The sequence below is a fragment of the Lacerta agilis genome, chromosome 1, assembly GCF_009819535.1.
Source record: "Lacerta agilis isolate rLacAgi1 chromosome 1, rLacAgi1.pri, whole genome shotgun sequence".
NCBI classification, from domain to species: Eukaryota; Metazoa; Chordata; class Lepidosauria; order Squamata; family Lacertidae; genus Lacerta; species Lacerta agilis.
The window spans coordinates 126,741,441-126,763,557 of record NC_046312.1 but is presented as its reverse complement, the minus strand read 5'-3'; the positions used below and the strand labels follow the sequence as shown (position 1 = coordinate 126,763,557).

Sequence of the window (22,117 nt, the reverse complement as noted above, 5' to 3'; positions counted from 1 at the left end):
ATGCAGCTTTTGTACACCAGGCAGGTGAGGTGGCAGGAGGGAACCAAAGTGAGAGATTGGGGGGGGGCAGCTGTGATTCCGCCTGTCTATGTCAGGAGCCAGCCACTTCTCAAACCAGAAGGGTCTGCTGCATTTGAATTTTAATCAAGCTGGCCACTGTCATTGTCCCAGTTTAAGTGGGAGCGGATGAAGCCAGTATCGCAGGAGCTGGAGAGAAAAAGCTGGCAGAGAGACTGTCTGGCTGTGAAAGATGGGGAGGAGAGACGGCTCCTCTCTCTCTCAACAAAAGACAAGCAAGTCTCTGTGGTAGCTAAAGGCAGGAGGGAAGGGGAAACAGTGGTGAGTGTGGCATAAAACTTGGAAGAAGCTTGGAAGAGTCACCTGTGCTTGATGGAAACGAGAGCAACGGGCTGAAGTTTCACTTTGGCTCTGCAGTAGCTGTGCTGTTTCTCTTATTGCAGGATTCCTCAAACTCGGCCCTCCAGATGTTTTTGGCCTACAACTCCCATGATTCCTAGCTAGCAGGACCGGTGGTCAGAGATGATGGGAGTTGTAGTCTCAAAACATCTGGAGGGCCAAGTTTGAAGAAGCCTGTCTTACTGGATGATTAACAGAAAGGGAAGATAACAGGAATATACAGGTGAAACTCAAAAAATTAGAATATCGTGGAAAGGTTCATTTCTTTCAGTAATTCAACTTAAAAGGTGAAACTAATATATGAGATAGACTCATGACATGCAAAGCGAGATATGTCAAGCCTTTATTTGTTATAATTGTGATGATTATGGCGTACAGCTGATGAGAACACCAAATTAACAATTTCAACTTTGGGGGTTTTCATCAGCTGTACGCCACAATCATCACAATTATAACAAGCAAAGGCTTGGCATACCTCGCTTTGCACATCAAGAGTCTATCTCATATATTAAACTCCAGTAGCTAATGAAAACAGTTGCTTACATAAATGGACTTTTCCACGATATTCTAATTTTTCGAGTTTTACCCGTATACACATGATCGGCACTGCAAAGGGATCCGTGTGGCTTTCAAAGAAATTAATGGCTTCTGAGTTAGCGCAGAAATCCCAACCAATGTTAGGACCAGAGAGGGAAGGCAAATAAAATTGGTTTCTTCCTTATACCCTTGCCTCATCAACACCTTTATTTTTTAAAGGCCTTTTCTTTTTCCAATTTAGATTGAATTTAATAACTCCCCTCCTGGCATTTTATGTGAAATAAAGCTCCTTTTTGGAAGCTGTGTTTTGGATGTTATGCACTCGCGTTGCGGCAGGCATGAAGATGCGTTGTTACTACACAAGCACCAAATCTGGTGCATCCTTAGCCTGGGAGGGAGACACACACATATCCAGGAAATGCAAAAGTGACAGGCACTCTTCCCCCCCCCCCCAGCACCCCTGGAAGTTCTGCCATTTCCCACCAATTAGAAACTCTTTATCAGTGGCAGCACCCAATTGGGGAGGGAGCCGATGAACTCGCAATGGTGGCAACGCATCTCAAAAAACTCTGCGTCACTGCACACTCAACGTGCAAGGCAGTGCCATAGCATCCCCCCCTTGGTCTGAATTTCAACATCGCGATATATCACCCACTAAACATCATGATATACTGATATATCAAAGTGTCTGAAATAAGGATGCAACAATGGGATAATGTCCTGGCAACTTAGGGTTCTAAAACTGATGCATTTTTACTTATCTTTAACATATTGTTACATATGTTATTTTATAGTACAACAGGGGCAGCAGGAATCATAAGAGAAGCAACGACCGGCTTCATGGTTTTTCCCACGTTACATTTTTTTATATAGCCCCCCCCCCCACTTCACAATTCACAATGTATCAACATGTTGAATATTACGAAACCGTTACCATGATGTGGGCTTCGAAACAATTTTGGACGATGTATCAATACATTGCCCGGCCCACCAGTGGCAGGGATCAAATCCCCCTGCACTCTTTCCAACCGCTGTTTTGAAGCACAGCACACAAAAGATAAGGAAGGAGAGCCCAGTGGGAGCACATAGTCCCTGAACATGGGCGCATAGTAGGCGTTTGCGAGAGAGAAGAGGGAGTAATGCCACTGGGAGGGATTCACTTCATTCTGTGTTGTCAGGTATGTGCAGGAGAAGCAAGTTATGCAGAACTAAAATGGAACTCCTAGGGCTGGGCGATAAATCGTCCAAAACCGGTTTGAAGTCCATATTGTGATAACGGTTTCATAACTTTTGACCTGGCAATATATTGCAAATCATGATGTGTGTATGTGCATGTGCTATGCAAAAATCACAATGTGGGGGAAACCAGCCAGTACCACTACATAGTTCCATCCTTATTTCATACATTGTGATATCACAATGTTGAGAAGCAGTTATCGCCCAGCCCTACTGTTCGCCTCTACATAGTTCCATCATTTCAGACATTATGATGTATCCGTATATTGCAGTGTTTAGCTGGTGATATAGTGCAGTGTTGAAAACCAGATATCACTCAGCCCTACCTACTCACGATGTAACCAAAGAAATTTCAGTTATTGTTTCTTCAGAGTTTCTCACTTTTATCGCCTGCTATGTCACCTTAAGGTTGAAATCCTGTAAATCTGTCATACTCTTTGCTGTTAGATTCACTTAATTTCTTGCTTTTGTTGCATTTATTTTGAGTAGTTCTTAGTATAATGAAGCCCATTGAAAAGCACCTGTGTGTCACGTCGTCTTCTTCTTCTTCTTCTTCTTCTTCTTCTTCTTCTTCTTCTTCTTCTTTCTTCTCTTCTTTGGCGATCACTCGTAGCTGAGTAAGATTGTCTTCCATAAACATGGTTTTAACAAAGAGTCCGTAAGTGACTGTGGAGCCCATGGCTGCCAATAATGTTCAGATTCTTGAAATCAACTCCTGAGTTTTTACGGCTCAGTAAAAAGGAATGATTAATTTGAATTGTTAGTCTCTCTTGTTACAAGTCGATTGTCCTACTCCAGTTACAGTAAGTGCTTTGACTCCCCAGTGAGCAGTAACTGACAAAGCTACAAGCCAAGTTCCTCCACTTGCAGTTTTCAGTCACCCTATTTTCATGAATGTACATCTGATTAAATCACTTGAATCATTATAACTCTGACCCGAATGTAGTGGAGCCATTTCACCAGTTTGGGGTGCTGGTGTGGGTCCTTTCCCAACAAAATACAACAGACACCTTTGTTGCCATCAGAAGACTCTAAATCTGAATTTTTGACAATAGTTTCCACGTAGCCAAAGGAAACATTTAGTTGACACCTCAAACCCTATTGTTTGTTCGTTGTATTTGAAAACTAACTTCCAGAGTGATTTGATCAGGGCTTGCCAATCTTTTGGGGCCAGTGGACCCATCTGCAAACTTGAAAAATTGTTGTGCAGACGACAATTACTCATTTATTAGATTTCTTAGTTGCCCTTAAGTTCCCAGTATGGGTTACAATTGTATGATAAAGAATCATAGAGTTGGAAGAGACCACAAGTGCCATCCAGTCCAACCCCCTGCCAAGCAGGAAACACCATCAAAGCATTCCTGACAGATGGCTGTCAAGCCTCTGCTTAAAGACCTCCAAAGAAGGAGACTCCACCACACTCCTTGGCAGCAAATTCCACTGCCGAACAGCTCTTACTGTCAGGAATCATATAGTTAGAGTTAGAAGGGACATAAAGGATCATCTAGTCCAACTCCCTGCAATTCAGGGATTGCAGCTAAAGAACCCCTGGCAGGTGGGTTGCCTACCTTGTTGGACCAGTGGGCACATTCCAGTTCTTGCTGTTGCTGTCTGATAACACCGGGGGAAATCTCCCTTCTCTCTTCTTCCTGTCATCTTAATTTTGCATGGCCCTGGCTGGGCTGTGGCACTGAGTCCCACTTGAAAGTGGCCTGAGGCCCACCGTTTGAGAAACTGCAATAGAGAAAGAGGTTTAAAATATTTGTACTTAACATTTATTCCAACTCTCTTCTAGAACACAAGCCAACGTTCTCAAATATCCTGAAGAAAGGATACTTGGAAATTAAGAACAACCATGACAGCTATTGGCAGACATGCTGCGCGGAACTCACTCCATACAAACTGTACCTGTATTGGCTTGACAACAGTGGGAACCAGAACCTTCCTACTGTCTACCTGCTTTTGCATTTCCAAAGCATCAATGTGGAAACGAATGTGGTTGATGCAGTGCTGTTCAATAACTCGCACCTGCAGCTTAAGGCAGAGTCTCCATGGGAGGCATTGGACTGGGGGCAGAAACTTTGGGAAGCTGTTCATTCCTCAGTGCCATCTTTCATGAGGCCCCAGGGAGATCTGGGGCGCTCGCAGAAGTTAGACAACGATGAGAGCAGCATCATCCAAAATCGTGGTTTACAGAAGGAACCTACCCAATTTTTCCAGTCCGCATCGTTGACCCAAAACATCAAGGACTACCAAAACATTCTCAAATCAGGGACTCTCTACAGACTGACGCTCCAGAATAACTGGAAAGCATTCCATTTCGTACTCAGCCGGTCTCTCCTCATGGCGTTTCAGACCGGTGGGCTCGACGAAGACCCTCTGTTGAGCTACAACATTGACGTGTGCCTGTCTGTCCAGACTGATGTTCTGGATGATTGTGACTCTTGCTTTCAGGTTATCTTTCCTCAAGATGTGCTTCGTCTGCGGGCAGAAACCCGTCAAAGAGCTCAGGAATGGATGGAGGCCTTGAAGTCTGCCGCCAATGCAACCAGGAGCTTGGGTCAGAATCTGCAAGTGACGCTCAGAAACAAAACCCAAGGCCTGTCGTGCGGAAAAGAGCATAGGAAGGTCAAACGCCAGTCGGTAACCACCAGCTTTCTGAGCATCTTGACCACCTTGTCGTTGGAAAGAGGACTGACTGCCCAGAGTTTCAAGTGTGCAGGTAAGCAAATAAATGCCGGACGTTTTGTACTTGTTCTGACTGCCTTTGCTACTTAACATGCCTTTCCAAGGTATAAGGGCTTTCTGCTGTGTTCTGCACAGCTTTCTGTTGCAATTTCTACGACTTGGCCAGTCATAGAATCATAGAATCATAGAGTTGGAAGAGACCACCAGGGCCATCCAGTCCAACCCCCTGCCAAGCAGGAAACACCATCAAAGCATTCCTGACAGATGGCTGTCAAGCCTCCGCTTAAAGACCTCCAAAGAAGGAGACTCCACCACACTCCTTGGCAGCAAATTCCACTGTCGAACAGCTCTCACTGTCAGGAAGTTCTTCCTAATGTTTAGGTGGAATCTTCTTTCTTGTAGTTTGAATCCATTGCCCCATGTCCGCTTCTCTGGAGCAGCAGAAAACAACCTTTCACCCTCCTCTATATGACATCCTTTTATATATTTGAACATGGCTATCATATCACCCCTTAACCTTCTCTTCTCCAGGCTAAACATACCCAGTCTTTTTTGTGCCGTTAGCTGTGCTGACATGGTTCACGAATGCATGGGCTTGTGATGAGCTGCCAGGGCTTACAAGTCTCCTGCTGGCACCTGGTCCTTTAAGTAGGTCCTAATTTGCACCAGCAGGAATCCAAGTGGAGACCTGGGGAACAGGCTGGGCAACCTGGCTGCCTAAATAAGGTGCTTCCATAGAGACACCTTACTTCTCCAACAGAGGAGCATGGGCTTCTCTGTTGGAGGTCATCATCACGATGTGTTTTCATTTTGTATTTTTATGTTGCAAACTGCCCTGTGATATTCGGATGAAGGGCAGTATTCAAATCAGGGTGGATTTGATTTAATACAGACTAATTTGATTTGATACAGACTAATTCTTGCTGGTATAACTTTAATATGCAAGTAGATGAAGATTTTTAGAATAACAACTTTTCATATTTTCATATTAGTTTTTTTTATCCCCAGCTTAATAGGTTAATCATTCATATTTGGACAACGTTTCTGTTGTACTTAGGAAGGAGAAAAATACCGGTAGATTTATTAGATCTATTCCACTCCAAACAATCAGAAAAATATTGTTTCTATTCTATTCACTGAACTTCTTGAAACATAGCACTGAAGGGGTTGGTTCTGTATTCATAGGTTTGTAGAACAATAGGATTAAGGTCTTTTTCTCAACTCTGTTCATGTTATAACACTTTTGCTGTGAAGAAGAGGCATGTGATCTCTGCTGAGTCAAATTCAGTTTTGAGAACTGCAAAAGTAAACCAAGCATCTGTGATAATATCTTGTAGGCAGAGAAACTGCCCAATAATCTTACAAAGACCTCTGGAAGAGCATAAATGACATTGTGAATGGATTAATGGAATTTATTTACCAAAAAATTAAACACATACAGCCTTATTCTACATAATTAAAAAACTAATCTTTATTTCATGATTGAATAACCTTTGGATGGTAATATATTTCCCCCAAAAAGCATTTTATTTAAATCCAATTTAAATCTAAAAAAAACCATTTAAATAAAAAAAACCATTTAAATTAAAAAAATCCGATTTTAAAAAATCAAAAAAATCTGATTTTAATTTTTTTTATCCACCCTGATTCAAATTTAATAAATAATAAAAATTTAAGCCCCACTGGGCACAGCCTATGCTTATTTGTGCCTCCGCTGCCCCTGGACAGGTTCGGGTGTGGGGGTGGGTGGAGGTTTTGAAAGGGATCTTGTGGTAGTAACACCTGATTGCTGATGCCCAGGAATGCAGCAATTAGTCTTTCCAGCAGGGGGCAGTGTCAGTAAATTGTCTTTATATTTTAGGTCAGCCAACCTTGTTTTGAAAGTTTTTTTTTAATAATCATTTTATTGTCATCATTCTGTTCCTGCCCTGCATGTTAAGGAGAGATTTAGCTATTTGGCATTAGTAAGTTTAGTGTCAAAGCCCGGAAAAGCAACTATATTTCACGGCTCTTAATTGAAAAGTGGTGTTATGTAGTATTTGGGAAGTATTTGGCTGGCGAAATGTGGGTTTCCTTTTTCTGGCAGGCTGAATTTCTTATTTAGTTATTTATACAAGATCCTTTAGAAGTGAGAGACTGGTGTGCTTGTTCTGTAAATAATAATCATTATTCTTTTTAAAATGGAACATTTAGCTTTGAAATAAACCAGCCATTTCCTCTCCCCCTGCCTTCTTCCTCAGTTTAGCAACACCCGGACACTTAGACTGCAACTCCCATCCCATACTGACTGATGGGAGTTCTAGTCCCAAACATTTGAAGGGCACCAGTTCGGGAGAGGCTGCTCACTATGTTTGTTTCCCCTTTATTGCATCACACCCAATATTCCATTTCTGGTGACTTCTCTGCAAAAACAAAAAAAACCTTTACCCTTGAGCCACAGTTATTACTCCTGATTGACTTTCTCCCCATTCATATTGAAAGTGGGTGGAAGATCCAGCTGCCTTTGCTCCCATCTGGGAGAGCAGGAGGAGTTCAGGCAAATTCCTAGTGGAGCTTTCCCTAAGTCCTCCTATGAAGAAGGTCAGTGTGAAAGCAGGAGCACATTTATTTTATTATTAAATTGGTATACTGCCCTTCATCCAAAGGTCACGGGGCGGTTCACAACATAAAGATACAAAATGGGAACACAAAATAAATAATAAAACCAAGAACAAAAACAATCCCCGTAACCCTGCTCCCAACAAACACTCTTAAAAAGCCATAGTATGTTAAAGAGAAACGTTAAAGCCTGGCGATTAAAGATACGCAATGAAGGTGCCAAGTGAGCCTCCCTGGGGAGAGCATTCTACAAATGGGGGGGCCACTGCAGAAAAGGCCCTTTCTTGTGTTGCCACCCTCCAGACCGCTTGTGGAGGAGGCACACAAAGAAAGGCATTAATTAGAAAATTGGAGTCCTTGGAGAATACAGGAAATAAAGTAGAAAGGTTGCAAGGACTCAGGCCAGGACGGCAATAAACAATGGTTTTCTCTATTTTTTGTTGTTGAAAGTATAAAACAAATTCCAGTTACAACGATTGTTAACTCCAGGACAAGGCCCTGTTTCGTTTATTCTTCATCAGCTATCGTTTCTTAGTTTTATGGTCAAAGTGTACCGAGTGTCAGATGATGATCGCAGGGTCTGGGTCGGTTCATATGGGGAGCAATGGCCCTTGAGGTATTGGATATACACAGATATAGCCAGTGAAGGCAAGGCAAAATGTTAGCAAATATTGAAGCTGGACACTGCCGGTTGCATCTGTGCACACAGCCCAGGTTGCTCACCAGTGTTTCAGCAGCCCTCTTGCAGCCCCTTCTCTCTCCAGTCTCACCTTTAAGATCGTTCCAGCAAGGAAAGACTTTGGAGGTGATGTAGGTGGGGGCAAGCGTGTGTAGGGTCCTGGTGTTTTGCCATCCAGCTCGCAGCAGAAGGTTGCAGAGAAGCCTTGTACCCCTCTTCATCCGGGGCAAGGGCACATTCCGAACAGAAACTCTCCAAGGACCTCTGCTTGTGCATTTGTGACCTGATATCTAGTGAGTAGCTCAAGGCGATCCAGTAAGTTTTGTCGTTGAGCAGGGTTTATAACCTGGGCCTCGTATGCTCAAAACCAATTTTCTGTATGCAGCATTGCACTGGCAATTTATGGTAGTTTCCAGCCATGCATTGGCTGAAAGGTGGCCCTGCGAGTGCACCTTACTGTTTTTACTGAGCCATTCTGGCAGGATCTGTGCCTCAGAAAAAACTACCAGCTGGAGAACCTTATAGACGTTCATGCACTGTTAAAGTTAACTGTGATTTCCTAGCTCACACCGACATTTCTCCCCAGGAAAGGTGAATTTGGGTATGGATTGAGGTGTGCACATGCAATCTTGCAGCTCATTCTAGATGCATCATAATCCCATGAAAAGAGCCCCGGGGTTCCTGAAGGGAAGAACAAAAAGATGCATTGTTATTATTCATTTATTTTAATTTAACGACATAATAAATGTGTTAAAGCTAAAGAGTGGAAAGGCCGTGCTGTGGAAACTGGGCTGAGCTGGGCTTGTCTGTTGAAAGTCCTCGTTGAAGGTAGTCATTTGTCTTTTCCCACTTGGAAAGATGTCTGCTGTCTTAACTTTGCGGGGTGGCTGTTTAACTGAATAGGAATACTGCTGGTAATTGCATCTTGTAGGGATCAGGCCCACCCTTCCATTCTGTCCACCCCCCTACCCTCATCCAATTCCCCCACAGCTGCAAAAGAGGGACAAGCTTTGTGGAGATAGAAAAAAAAAGTTTTGCTGCGAATTCTTCAGCCATTTAGTGCAAATTCCTGTAATTACCATCATTGTGTCCTGTCTGAATGGCACATAATACAGCAGAAGCCTTTCCTAATTGAGACCTTACAGGAGGTACAAATCCCTCCTTTGTTCAGCCTGACAAATTAGTGCCAGAAAGTGGCAGGGTCCGAGTGGGAATCAAAGAGGAGCTGCACAAAGATGAGACTTAAGGCTACAGTAATAACCCTCTCTTGTTCTTCAGGGGAGGAAAAAAGTAATGGAAAAATTAGGCTTTTTCTTTCTTTGGGGTTTTTTTTTGTTTTGCTGTAAATTCCCTTGACATGACAGCACCTTAGGGCTGCTTTATTTATTTAGTAAAAGTGATTAAATAGTAATACAACGGAGTGACCCATTGTCTCTCCAACTGCCCCCCAACCGACTAAGTCCCACTGCCTTGACTAATTGATTGACAATGAACCTCTGATAGAAGAGTTTGTTGGAAAGACTTGCTGGGGAGAAGGTTCCCTCCCATCCTTTCCCCATTTCTTTCTTTGTTTTTTCTTGTGTCAGGGATTTTTGGGGGGATGGCTGGGGGGGCCAGAGTTGGTTTTGTTTGAATTGCACTCTACATCCCCCCCCCCTTTTCCTACCCTCCTCGCTAAAAGCTTTTGCAGCAAAAGCTTCCAGAGAAACAGCTGACACTCAGAAGTGGGTAAGGAAGAATGTAGCTTTAGACAAGTTTATCTTGGGCGCCAGCTAGCATTTTTCCAACCACAGATAGAAGCCAGGGCAGCCATATCAGGCCTGGAGATGTGGCAGAAGGAGAAGAGGAAGGGGGGAAATGGATTGTCGGTGTTTCAGGGTCAGGAGGGCAGATTAAAGAAACAAAAACGGAGGGGGAAAGTTTTTCCTTCAGGAACGGATGCCTTCACTCGGCCTGGGAAGAGAAGAGGTTTTACTCTGTCCATTTGCATTTAGCTCTTTCCACCAGAATAAGTGTGTCTGGTTCTGTTTTGCTGTGAGGTCCTTTTCAGCACCTAGGATCTTCTGTGCATCAGTGGTCAGATCCAGATACAAACTGTCCATGGTGCTATGCCAAATGGCCAAAGAATTTAATCACCTCCAGTATTTCAAAGGGACCATCAAGGCATCTTTCCCAGTTGTTGATTGCAATCCTGTCTTTCATGAATTGGTTTATCTTAAAGCCCCTTTTTATTAATTCAGCAATGTTGTTTTGGTGGTTGCTTTTGTGTTTTGTTTTGTTTTGGTGGCAGGGTATCCCTTGAATACGAAGTAAAAAGATTTGCCCTAACCTATGGTATGCTATGGTGCTGGAGGAGACTCTTGAGAGTCCCATGGACTGCAAGAAGATCAAACCTATCCATTCTTAAAGAAATCAGCCCTGAGTGCTCACTAGAAGGACAGATCCTGAAGTTGAGGCTCCAGTACTTTGGCCACCTCATGAGAAGAGAAGACTCCCTAGAAAAGACCCTGATGTTGGGAAAGATGGAGGGCACAAGGAGAAGGGGACGACAGAGGATGAGATGGTTGGACAGTGTTCTCGAAGCTACTGGCATGAGTTTGGCCAAACTGCAAGAGGCAGTGAAGGATAGGCGTGCCTGGCGTGCTCTGGTCCATGGGGGTCACGAAGAGTCGGACACGACTGAACGACTGAACAACAACAACATGCTATGCATTAAGGGAATGTAGTCAAATTGTTCCGGAGAGACTGAAGCCATTTGAAACGATTGCAGGACTAGAATAATGCTAGTAATTATGCCATGCTTAGGATGTGCACCGTGCTCCTAATCTCCTTTACTCGGAAGGAAGTCCACTGTAGCCTCCTACTAAGCTTTCAATAAAATTGCAGCCTAATCATACGATCCTGTGCATGTCGTCTTGAGTTTACTGGGACCTGCTTCTAGGTAACGGCGCAGAGGATTGCAGCCTAAGCATTGCAATAGGAAATGGGGTTATATGCTTAGCTCAGGCAGGGGTCCCATTGTAGTTGGTGCTTTATAAACATATTAAGGAAGCTTGTTCCCACCCTGTTTTGCTTATGGCAACCTCATCCTATGGACCCAATTGTTATACAGTTCATTTACTATTTTTACATAGCTTTTCTTATTGCTCAAGTGTTTGGATGCTAAATGCCTCTGTCAGCATCCTGTAAACTTCCGATTCCCACGCACACATTGCAATAGGAAAGACTTAAGTGGGAAGTCAAGCAGCTGTAAGAGAAAAGCGAACAATTCCAGGGTAGGGAGAATGCGGGCAAATGTCTGCTACCAACCCAGATATGACGCTTGGAATAATAATCATAATTTATATTAATGTGTTAGAGAATTCAGACGACTTCATATATGTTATTTAAGTATGGTAAACTTCATGGTGATTCCATAGACCAGGAGTGGGGAACAAAACACATTCCATATATATATTTGGACTCTGACTCCCACCTTGTCAGAGGCCAAAATCAGTATTTCTATATTGCAGAAGTGTTTGTGTGTGACTGTTCATGGCTGACATGAGGACTGAACCAGGGACTTCACAGCCTTATTATTTCATTTGTATCCCACCTTTTCTCCAAGATGGCATTTGTGGTTCTCCCCCACCCAACAACCCCATGTGATATGTTAAAATGAGAGGCTGTGAGTGGGCCAACGTCACCAAATCAAATGAGCTTTGCAGCTGCGTTTTAAGTTTTGGTCTCTTTGATCCTAGTCTAGGGGTAGGAAGCCACTTTCATCTGACGGGCTGGATCAGAAAGCAGTCAACCCTCTGCATGCCACATTTAGCAAAGTCACTCGCATGAAGGAAGGCTGGTCAAAAATTGCCTTATGGGCCCGTGAGCCAGAGATACCCTGTCATTGTCCTGGTCTTGACAGGCACTCTTGGCCACTATGTTTCACCAGACCTCAGAATAAACTGAGATTGTTTGCATGTGTTCAGTTCATATGCATGAAGGCATATGGGGTTTTTGCCTTCAGAATGCTTTGGTGCAGGGCCATTTTCCATACTCGACCAGTCATGCCATCATTCTTGCATATTAGGGGCATTTGAAAATCTTCCGATAGGTCTGGAATTGTGTATAATACATGCACGTGCAGCCCACGAACTTGCTGCCACAATTTTACCTTAGCGTTGTTATTATCATAATATGTTCCCTGCAATGTGCAAATTTGCGGCTGATGGAAGCAGTGGTTCAGCGCTTAGGGATTTTTGGTTAGGGAGAAGGAAGGGCGGACTGCCCTCTGCTTTGGTCAAGGTGAGGTCCTATCTAAGGAAAGATGAAAAAGAAAAATTAAAACGGAAGGTTCCTCATCCTTGAACATAAAACTCTTCTGCATCAGATCTTTGGTCTGCCCATGTTTGTTCGCGGTGGTGGCCAACCATAAGCTTCCAAGGAGCCCACAAGCAGGATGCATGAAGTCAGCATGGAAGCAACTGGTATTCAGCAAAACTGGAGTTTTCATTTAGCTAGAACAGCTAGTAGCAAGCACCTAGGTAAGAGAATGAAAGTTTACTGCCCCCCTCCCCTGGGCACCCCCTCCCCACCTCTCTTCTCCCCCAACCTTATACTGTCTGCAACATTAATGTCTCACATTGAATATAATTGATCTGTAGAAGGGACTTGATGACCTGAAAACAGTATGTATGTACTTTCGTAAGACCCCCCCCCCCAAAAAAAACTTTACTTAACAAAAGGGATAAGAATCCCCTTTTCAGAGCCTTCTAAACTGGTGCCATTAGCAGATTCCATATGTTAATGATACTGTGTGTGAGAAAGAGCTCTTCTTTTCACTGTCCCGAATCCGCTGCAGATCCGTTTCAAGCAAGGGGTGTATAATTTTTATGAAATAAATAAATAAATGGAGGAGGAAAAACCCTTTCCTGCTTTGAATCCAGGCAAAACCCTTTCCCCCACATTTCAGGCAAGTGTGTGAGAAATGCATTGGTTGGGGAACGGTTGGCTCCCCGTTCCCTTCCTTATTCCTCACCTCGCCAAAGAGCAGGTCCACTCAGCTCTGAAACATGCTACTCCTCAGTCCTTGCATCATCTTTATTGCTTCTAACATTTGGGGGGGGGGGAGAGAGAGAGACGTGTTTGCAGGTGTGCAATGTGCCGCATTGTTGTACTTGGTGGTTTTGCGATGCTGAGATTGTGAAATCCAAGCAATAAAAAGTCAGCCAGTTTCAAGGGTGAAGGTTTCTCCTGCAGCGTATTCACCTTTGCGAGATAACCAGTATAGTATTTCACTCAGGTTTTATTGGCTTAGATTTTGAGGTTTGCAAACATACCAAAGGGCAGGATTTTTTAATTTTTTTTATTTAAAAATGGTTTGCCTTGTTAAACTTGGCCAGCAATAAGAGAGACCTCTGGAGACCTTCTGTTATTTATTTTTATTACTACATTTATATTCCACCTCTCCTTCCACTCCCCTTGATATGAGCGGGAGGCTGGGGAAAGGAGAATGGGAATGGGGAAAGGCAGAACCCTTTTGCCTAAAACACTACAGGCCTGCCTGTACCAGGGCATTGTACACACTATTTATGTGTATCCAGGTTCTTGCTGCCGTGGTCCATTATGTGCACTGCCAGTTGTTTGTGAGGTACGTTGATAGTGGACCAGCTTCAGGATGCACGGGCGAAGAAGGCCCATTGAATTTTTCAAGTGCTCGAAAGCTTTCCTTCCCAGTTGCTAGACCTCTGCAATTGTGCCAAATGAACATGCACAGAGAACAGAAATGTTCACAGCATAAGTGAAGCCCTCTACCTCTCTCTTCTGCCAGGCAGTGATGGTGGTCTGCAGACCATCTTATTCTCCCTTCCCCTTGCAGAGCAGGACCACAACTGTAATTACCGAGAAATGAGCAGGGGAGGTAACTTGTGCTTTCTCCGATGGCCTTCCTGAGCTGCACACACAGAAAAACCTGCAAATACTGACTGTTGACATAAACTGGTCACCAGAGCCTTGTGCAAAGGTCTTCAGGCTGCCAACAATTTATGTTGTGAAGCTTGCAGAGAAGATGACCTAGCAAGATGGCACATAGGGTCATGGACAGACTGCTTGCATATGTGTGTTGCAACAGGGTCTTATCTGAGAGCACATTGTGCTTGCCTCCCACTCCCACCCCCTTAGGGCTGCCACCTGATTAAAGAAACCATAGCCAACGAATCCTAAAGATTTGAATTGGTTTGCACTTTTGAATCTGTTGAAGTTTGAAAAACGGAGCGTGAGGAATATGGAGCATATTTTTAACCCAGGCACCCGGAGCAGCTCACAAAGCTCAATGTGTTAAAGACAGTCTCTCCCCCCAGGCATGCAATTCTCAAAGACAATGACGCACAAGGAATTCTGAAAAGCAAATATTTTCTCTGGTTTTTGGTAGTGCCTGCTGTGACATGCGTGCAGGTGTCATTTTAGAAGAGGTGTTCCTCTTCCTCCTCCTCCTCCTCCTCCTCCTCCTCCTCCTCCTCCTCCTCCACCTCCACCTCACACATGTGGCAGAATGCTTCCTCAAAGGTGATACCAGCTGACCATGGATTTTCTAGGCAAATATAACTTCCTTGGAAGCCTTCCTCTGGGTGCCCCAGCCCCCTGAAATGTGGCGCGTTTGCCTGGTGCCTATTCTATCTCTTCAGTCTTTCAGCACCATGCTCCTTTTCCTCCTGCCAGTTATATCAGCTGTTGTTGTTGTTGTAATATCCATAGCTAAAACATACAAGACTATGTACAAAGGAATCCTAGAACCGGAGAGTTGGAAGGGGCCCTGAAAAGGAGAAGTAGGGAGCAAAACAGAATCTTGCTCATGGGACCAAAAAGCTTCCCCACCCCTGTCTTAGTAATCAATAGCCAATATTATATTGTACATCTGATGCCATGATAATTCCTGATTTGAACAGAGTGCTGCTGCTTTCTGTTTCAACAGAGGTGCCCTTGCAAGTTAAAATGGGCCACTTGCATCCCTAAAAATCCTGTACTGAGGGTGGGGGCGAGTGAGTAAAGGGATACACAATGCCATTTCATTCCAGTAAATGTAATGGTGTTAATAAGAAGGGGGGGGAAGCCTAAGAAAGGAATGGCATTGTAAGCCTTAGAATCCAGACTCTCTGTGCAACAGAGGTACTCAACCTTGCGCTGTATCACTGCTCCCGCCTCTTTCTTTCCCTTCTTTATTTTTTGCAAATAGCTTAATTGGTGTCTGCCACCGAGATACATTTGTCACCGCGCATCACTTTGAACCTCCTAACATCAAAGGAATCGACTGCTTTCATAACTTGATTTGAAGGGGTTGTAGAAATAACGGTCCTTGTAAAACAAAACATGCGACAGGCACAAGGCGAGGGATGTTGATGTTGAACAGTTTCAGCACAGTTGGGGTAGGGAGAACGCTGCAGCCTCCGCGGTCGTGTCTCTCTCTCTTCCTTGAGTTTGTCGTTTTGCAGTTCACTCAGCTACACAGGGCTGTTTGTGTGCATTCTGCTGTGTGACCCAGGTCAAAAATGTGTTGTCAAGGAAATGGAGGGCAAGTACAAATCAAGTGGAAAGCGAATGGCTTTGCTGCGTGAAAACAGGTTTAGCAGCAATCGCTTCCTTGGGAGAGGTCATAGAGCAAAGCGGAGGAATAGAGACTTCTTGAGGAAGGGAGCAACAGGACAAAGCTGCTGCCTTCAGGATTGCATATGTGTAGAGGGTTGACTGGTACCTGGCAGAGAACATTGACTTCTGGGAATTCCAGCTTTTTATTTTAAGATTCATGTTTCTAGCCCTCGTGGTTTCTACAGTAGTTGAAATGTCTGGAAATGTTCAGGCAATTTCTGTGAATGAAGCTTTTATGTCTGTTCGGCTTCCTGTTGTCAACTTTTCCCAGTCAGGTTCCTCACAGAATATTCTTCCCCTTGCTGTATACTCTGCAGCCACGTTGATAGTTACTCCAAAGTTTAAAAAAATATGAAGAAACAAGAATCAAGCATTCAGTTTCACGTCATCCCCGAATCTGAGATCAGAGTTTGAATTTATCAAAACAATTGAATCTCCAGGATGCACAATTTGGACAATTTTTTGGGTAAACTTTGGCAGAGGCACGCCCTGAAGCAGACGTTGATGGGCTTGAATAGATGCTAAATTGAACCAATTAACTCATGGGCAGGCAAACTAAGGCCCGGGGTCCGGATCTGGCCCAATCGCCTTCTAAATGGAATCAGTGTGTTTTTACATGAGTAGAATGTGTCCTTTTATTTAAAATGCATCTCTGGGTTATTTGTGTGGCGTAGGAATTCGTTCTTCTTTCAGAATATAGTCTGGCCCCCCACAAGGTCTGAGGGACAGTGGACCGGCCCCCTGCTGAAAAAAGTTTGCTGACCCCTGATTAACGCCTCCCACACTATATATTAGGAACATTGGAAGCTGCCTTTTACTGAGTGAGACCATTGATTGATCTTGACTCGGTATTGTCTACTCTACATGGACCAGAAACAACCCTTCGGCGTTTCAGATAAGGACTGCCTGGAGATGTCCAGAATTTAATCTGGGACCTTCTGCATGGGCTGTATGAGCGAGCTATGTACATTCTCCTTCCTATATTAGGCGAATTCACCTGGACTTTACAGATAAGCAAAATCTGTGCATCCCGACATTCACGGCAGATTGTTCAGGGCTTCCATGAAACCTTCTTTTGTGGACACATGTACAGTGTTACCTTGGTTTAAGAACAGCTTAGTTTATGAACAACTTGGATGAAGAACGCTGCAAACCCGGAAGTAGGTGTTTTGGTTTGTGAACGCTGCCTTGGAAGCAGAACATGTTCCGCTTCCTGTTGAGTGTGTTTCATTTGTAAATTGAGTCCCCCGCTGCTATGGGAAAGCACACCTTGGTGTAAGAACGCTTTGGTTTAAGAACGGACTTCCGGAACGGATTAAGTTTGTAAACCAAGGTACCACTGTAATCAGTGCCTGAGCCAAAAAATATCCTCTCTGCTAACAATCCCCTTTCCCTCACCCCCAGATCTGTGTGTCTTGCTATCAGCTTGAGCATTCTAAGAGCACATCGTTTCAAAGCAAGCCCAATGCTGTTAGAATCATAGAATTGTAAGAAGGGTGCTTTTGAGAAGCTGGAAAGTAATGGACCAGGCTTCTTCATACACCCTAACCCATTCCACAAAGCAGGCTGCCAAGCAGATGGTGTTACCACAGCCATCAGGCTCCCTATATGCCTTTCTCACCCCCTTGAGGAACAGCCAATACAGTATGTCTTTAGGAGACCCAGTTTGACTCTGGGCTTCCAGCTGCCAAGCTGTAATAAGAAATTGGGCTTGTACGTGGGTTCCTGAAACTATTTCATAGCATATGAGGACATGTTAGAGATTTGTGTAGTTCTGAATCTTATACAATCATACCTTGGAAGTTGAACGGAATCCGTTCCAGAAGTCCGTTTGACTTCCAAAACGTTCGAAAACCAAGGCGCAGCTTCTGATTGGCTGTAGGAAGTTCCTGCAGCCAGTTGAAGTCATGGAAGCACCGTCGGTTGTTTGGCTTCCAAAAATAGTTCACAAACCGGAACAGTCACTTCCAGGTTTGCGACGTTCGGGAGCCAAAACATTCGGGGAACTAAGCTGTTCGAGGTACGACTGTATTTTGTAATAGGATAGCATGGAATGTCACACAAGCAGTTAACAAAAACGCCTCATTCTCTTATTCTGGTAATATTTATTTAGAGCTGTAATTGTTCTGTTTTGAAAGGTAATTATATATTCTGTGTTCACTCTTTTACTAGAACATAGCAACGTGTAGTTATGGAGATTTCCTTCCAATACTGCTAAGAGTCCTGCATTTTTAAAAGCTGTTTTATCCTCCCCCCCCCACCATTGGCAGGTTGTCAGCGGTCCATAGGCCTCTCCAATGGCAAAGCCAAGGTGTGCAGTTACAGTGGTTGGTACTACTGCAGCATCTGTCATGTGGACGACAGCTTTCTGATTCCTGCTCGGCTGGTTCATAACTGGGACACTTCAAAATACAAGGTAGGACATGAAGGAATCCCTTCTCCATATGACGAATGCCCATATGAACAGTTGCGCCAAGTGCGAAACCAGTGGGGGAAGCCACCTTCCTCATTCCCAAGAAAGCCCCTGGAATCCGCACAACCTCGTGACATAGCATGTTCCCATCAGGCACTCTGTCCCCCATGAGGAGGGAATGGTGCTGAGGATGCAGCCTAGACGCCACTTGGCAAAGCTTTCTTTTTCTGGAGAAACTCCTTGCCTTAAACACAAACCCACCTCCGTCTGAACGTTTTGAGATTTTTCTCCTTTCCCCACAATGCTTGTGTAGCAGAGGGAGTCTTGGCTGAACACTGCTTTGGCCTAGCCTGACTAATGTGCACACCCTCCCCTGTGCTTTGACTGACACTTAAAGTCACCACAAGTGCAAGACAGCTTGCTCAGATACCGTTATATCTGAAAGAATTCTGTGGGGACCTTGAGCTGAGATCCATTGGGTACCACAACCAAAGCAGGTTTTGATGTCAACTTGCTATCGGAGATGGGCAGCACTGACCAGCTTTGACAGACAGAAGGTTGTTTCTTAATTCTGACTTTCCACCCTTTTCACTTGTGCACAAGACATTTCCTATTAAGCCTCATGGAGAACTGGTGAGATTTCAGTCCTCATTACATGCTTCCCAACTGCAAATGTCTGTGCCTCTGCAAATTATTTTGGAAACTTTGGCGCTGCTTAATCTCCAGAGCACAGAATGAGTCAAATGGAGCCAGTGAGAGCACTCACCTCCTGTTCTTATTGCTGCTCCCGGGTAGAAATGTGAACCTTTTTTTCTCTGCAACAGTTCTGCATAGGGGAATCAATGTATGCGCCATAGAATGGGCCTTATTTGGTAATGTTGATACAACTAGGCATGTGTTTTCATTTGTTCACTCGGAACTCACTGTTCATGTGTAATATCAACCGTGTTTTACGTGTCATCCCGTTCCCTGCCCACATGTCTGCTTCGTGTACAGAGGTCTAAATCTAGCAAAGCACTGAAAGCAGTGATTCAGCATTGTGCTGGATCAGGAATATGAAGCACTCAACCACAGCAGGATTTAGAATGAGGATGAGCTTGCACTGACTAGCTTCAGGGCAACTGGAGAGTGCATTTTCACACTGTTTTGCTGTCTTAACTGGATGCCGAGGGGGAAATCTTAGGAAAAGTGTATAATGCTACGATCCGTCTTGGATGCAACCCAGGATCAGAGGAGAAAAGCACAGAGGTCAAGGCAATAGTACCAGTGTTCAAAAGGATTTTATTTATTTCATCTATACATGCAGCACATTCACAATTGTTCTGCAGGTATATATTTATCAAAGACAGTTGTTATGTCTAACTAGATAGGCAGGCTAGTATCACATCATCATCATCATCATCATCATATATTATTTATACCTCACCCATCTGGCTGGATTTCCCCAGCCACTGTGGGCGGCTTGCAACAAAATATTAAAAATACAATAAAACATCAGACATTAAAAACTTTCCTAAACAGGTCTGCCTTCAGATGTCTTCTAAAAGTCAGATAGTTGTTTATTTCCTTGACATCTCTTGGGAGGGCATTCCAAAGGGTGGGTGCCACTACTGAGAAGGCCCTCTTCCTGGTTCCCTGTAACTTCGCTTCTCGCAGTGAGGGAACCACCAGAAGGCCCTCGGAGGTGGACCTCAGTGTCCGGGCTGAACGATGGGAGTGGAGCTGCTCCATCAGGTATACTGGGCTGAGGCCATTTAGGGCTTTAAAGGTCAGCACCAACATTTTGAATGTTGAATGGGAAATTGTGGGAAGCTTCACTCTGTTCCTTGGATGCTGCAGAGGTCTTCATCCAAAATTGGTTCTGTCCCGAAAGTTCTTATACTTGCTCAGTCTCTTGCTAACTCACATAGACTTTTTTATTAGTATTGCAAGGGCTACATGACAAAAGGTCATATTCTCTGACCACATCAGGGTGCCTGTGAGCAAAAGAGCACAATTGTCTTGAAAGAAGAAGAAGAAGAAGAAGAAGAAGAGTTTGGATTTGATATCCCGCTTTTTACTACCCAAAGGAGTCTCAAAGCGGCTAACAATCTCCTTTCCCTTCCTCCCCCACAACAAACACTCTGTGAGGTGAGTGGGGCTGAGAGACTTCAAAGAAGTGTGACTAGCCCAAGGTCACCCAGCAGCTGCATGTGGAGGAGTGGAGACACGAACCCGGTTCCCCAGATTACGAGTCTACCGCTCTTAACCACTACACCAGACTGGCATTTCTTCTTCCAAAGAATGTAGTTAATAAACCAAGTCCTGTTTATAGCCATCAGTAACCTGTCCCCCCACCCCCTTTGACAACCATGCAGAGCTCACATCCCATTCATTCCATATCCCAATTATAATGTAACTAATTACATTAAAAATAGTAATATTACAAAGGCAAAATCTTTGGACTCATTTTGCAAAATAATATCTGACTTACCCTTGAGCACGTGACATTTTGTTCCTACTGAGTACCGGTACATTTAATACGGAGAAAAGACACAGAAAAGTCCTGGCCGAGTCTTTATCTGATGAGACAGATTCTTGGGATTATGGAACTGGAGTTCAGACCTGCACATGTTAGGACCACCAGGTCAAACTCAGTCTACCATGCTGGTACCATGCCTGTCAGAAACTTGATAAAATCCTGTTTTTGCTATCTGCCCTGGGACAGGAGATGGGATTATCAAGCACTTTGCAGGCAAAAATATCTGACTGGTGGTAGGCTGTGTTTCATCTGGCCGGTCACAGCTTGATTGAAATAGTCTTCCCCCATTGCTTTGTACAACCGAGATCGACACCACGCAACTACCTTTGTGGCTGTTTGCTTCGGTTGAACCTGCGACAGCTTGATTGACACACCAGGTTTTTCGAACTAGAAGTGCTTTGTGGAGCTCTTAGTAGATCTTGGACTTTGTTTCCCTTTTTAGATAGTGATTTGTTTCATAAGGAAGCTTTGGTGATAAATATAGCTGAATAGAAATCATGAGCTCTTTGTAACAGTTTATTCCCCCCTTCCCTCCAAGGATCTCAGTGTGATGTTGCTTGCTTGCTTCTCCCCATTCCATTCTCCCAACAAGCCTTAGAAGGAGGCGAGGGTGAGAGGGAGTCACCAGTTAAGCTTTGTGGCTAAGCTGAGATTTGAACCTGGAACTCTCCAATCTAAGACCGAAACTCTCACTGCTACAGTGGCTCTATCTAACATGAGCTTGAAGAATGTGGCAATGCAGTCGTACCCTGGAAGTTGACCAGAATCCGTTCCGGAAATCCGTTCAACTTCCAAAATGACCAAAAACCAAATCGCGGCTAACAAATGCAATTCCATATCCAAGACTTACTTTATTTCATTTTAACACAGTTGACTCTTGTATAGCAAGGCAAACTAGCTTTGTGGCCTTAAAATTTGTCCTTTCATCAGGAAAAGAATGGATAGAGCCAAAGTTTTATTTATTAGAATTTAAGTGTGCAGGTAGGGAGTAACTTGTGTTGATTTCATGTAAGCTGCTCTGGGAGCCTTTTTGGCTGAAGGGTGGGCTACAAATGCTTGAAATAGATAGATAGATAGATAGATAGATAGATAGATAGATAGATTCTAGGATCGCCCATCAGTCTGTGCCATTGTGGCTGGTCTTGCTGCCTTCTCGGGCCTCAGCTTGGCTCACAGAGACCTCACAATTTTTCTTCTGGTTGCTGTGAGGACGGCTGTGGCTGAGACCAGGAGACCACTTCAGACTTTTCGATTGAGAATGGGTATGAACACATTTGGCACCATGCTCTATTGGGGGGGGGGGAAACCAAGCCATAGCGTTAGGCTGGCTGTGGGCCAAGCTGAGTGAGAAGCGTTAGAAGCCATCTGTTTTCTCTTTATCACATTCATTAATACATCAGCAGAGGAT

The 22,117-nt window shown here is 44.1% G+C and overlaps 1 protein-coding gene across 1 annotated transcript in view; it reads left to right on the top strand.

Moving 5' to 3' along the window:
- PLEKHM3 (pleckstrin homology domain containing M3) overlaps positions 1-22,117 on the top strand; it is a 64,895-nt gene that overhangs the window by 3,036 nt on the left and 39,742 nt on the right. The window contains exons 2-3 of the mRNA XM_033170275.1: positions 3,986-4,912; positions 18,046-18,191. Coding sequence (XP_033026166.1) covers positions 3,986-4,912; positions 18,046-18,191 — 1,073 coding nt within the window. The remainder of the gene's footprint in view (positions 1-3,985; positions 4,913-18,045; positions 18,192-22,117) is intronic.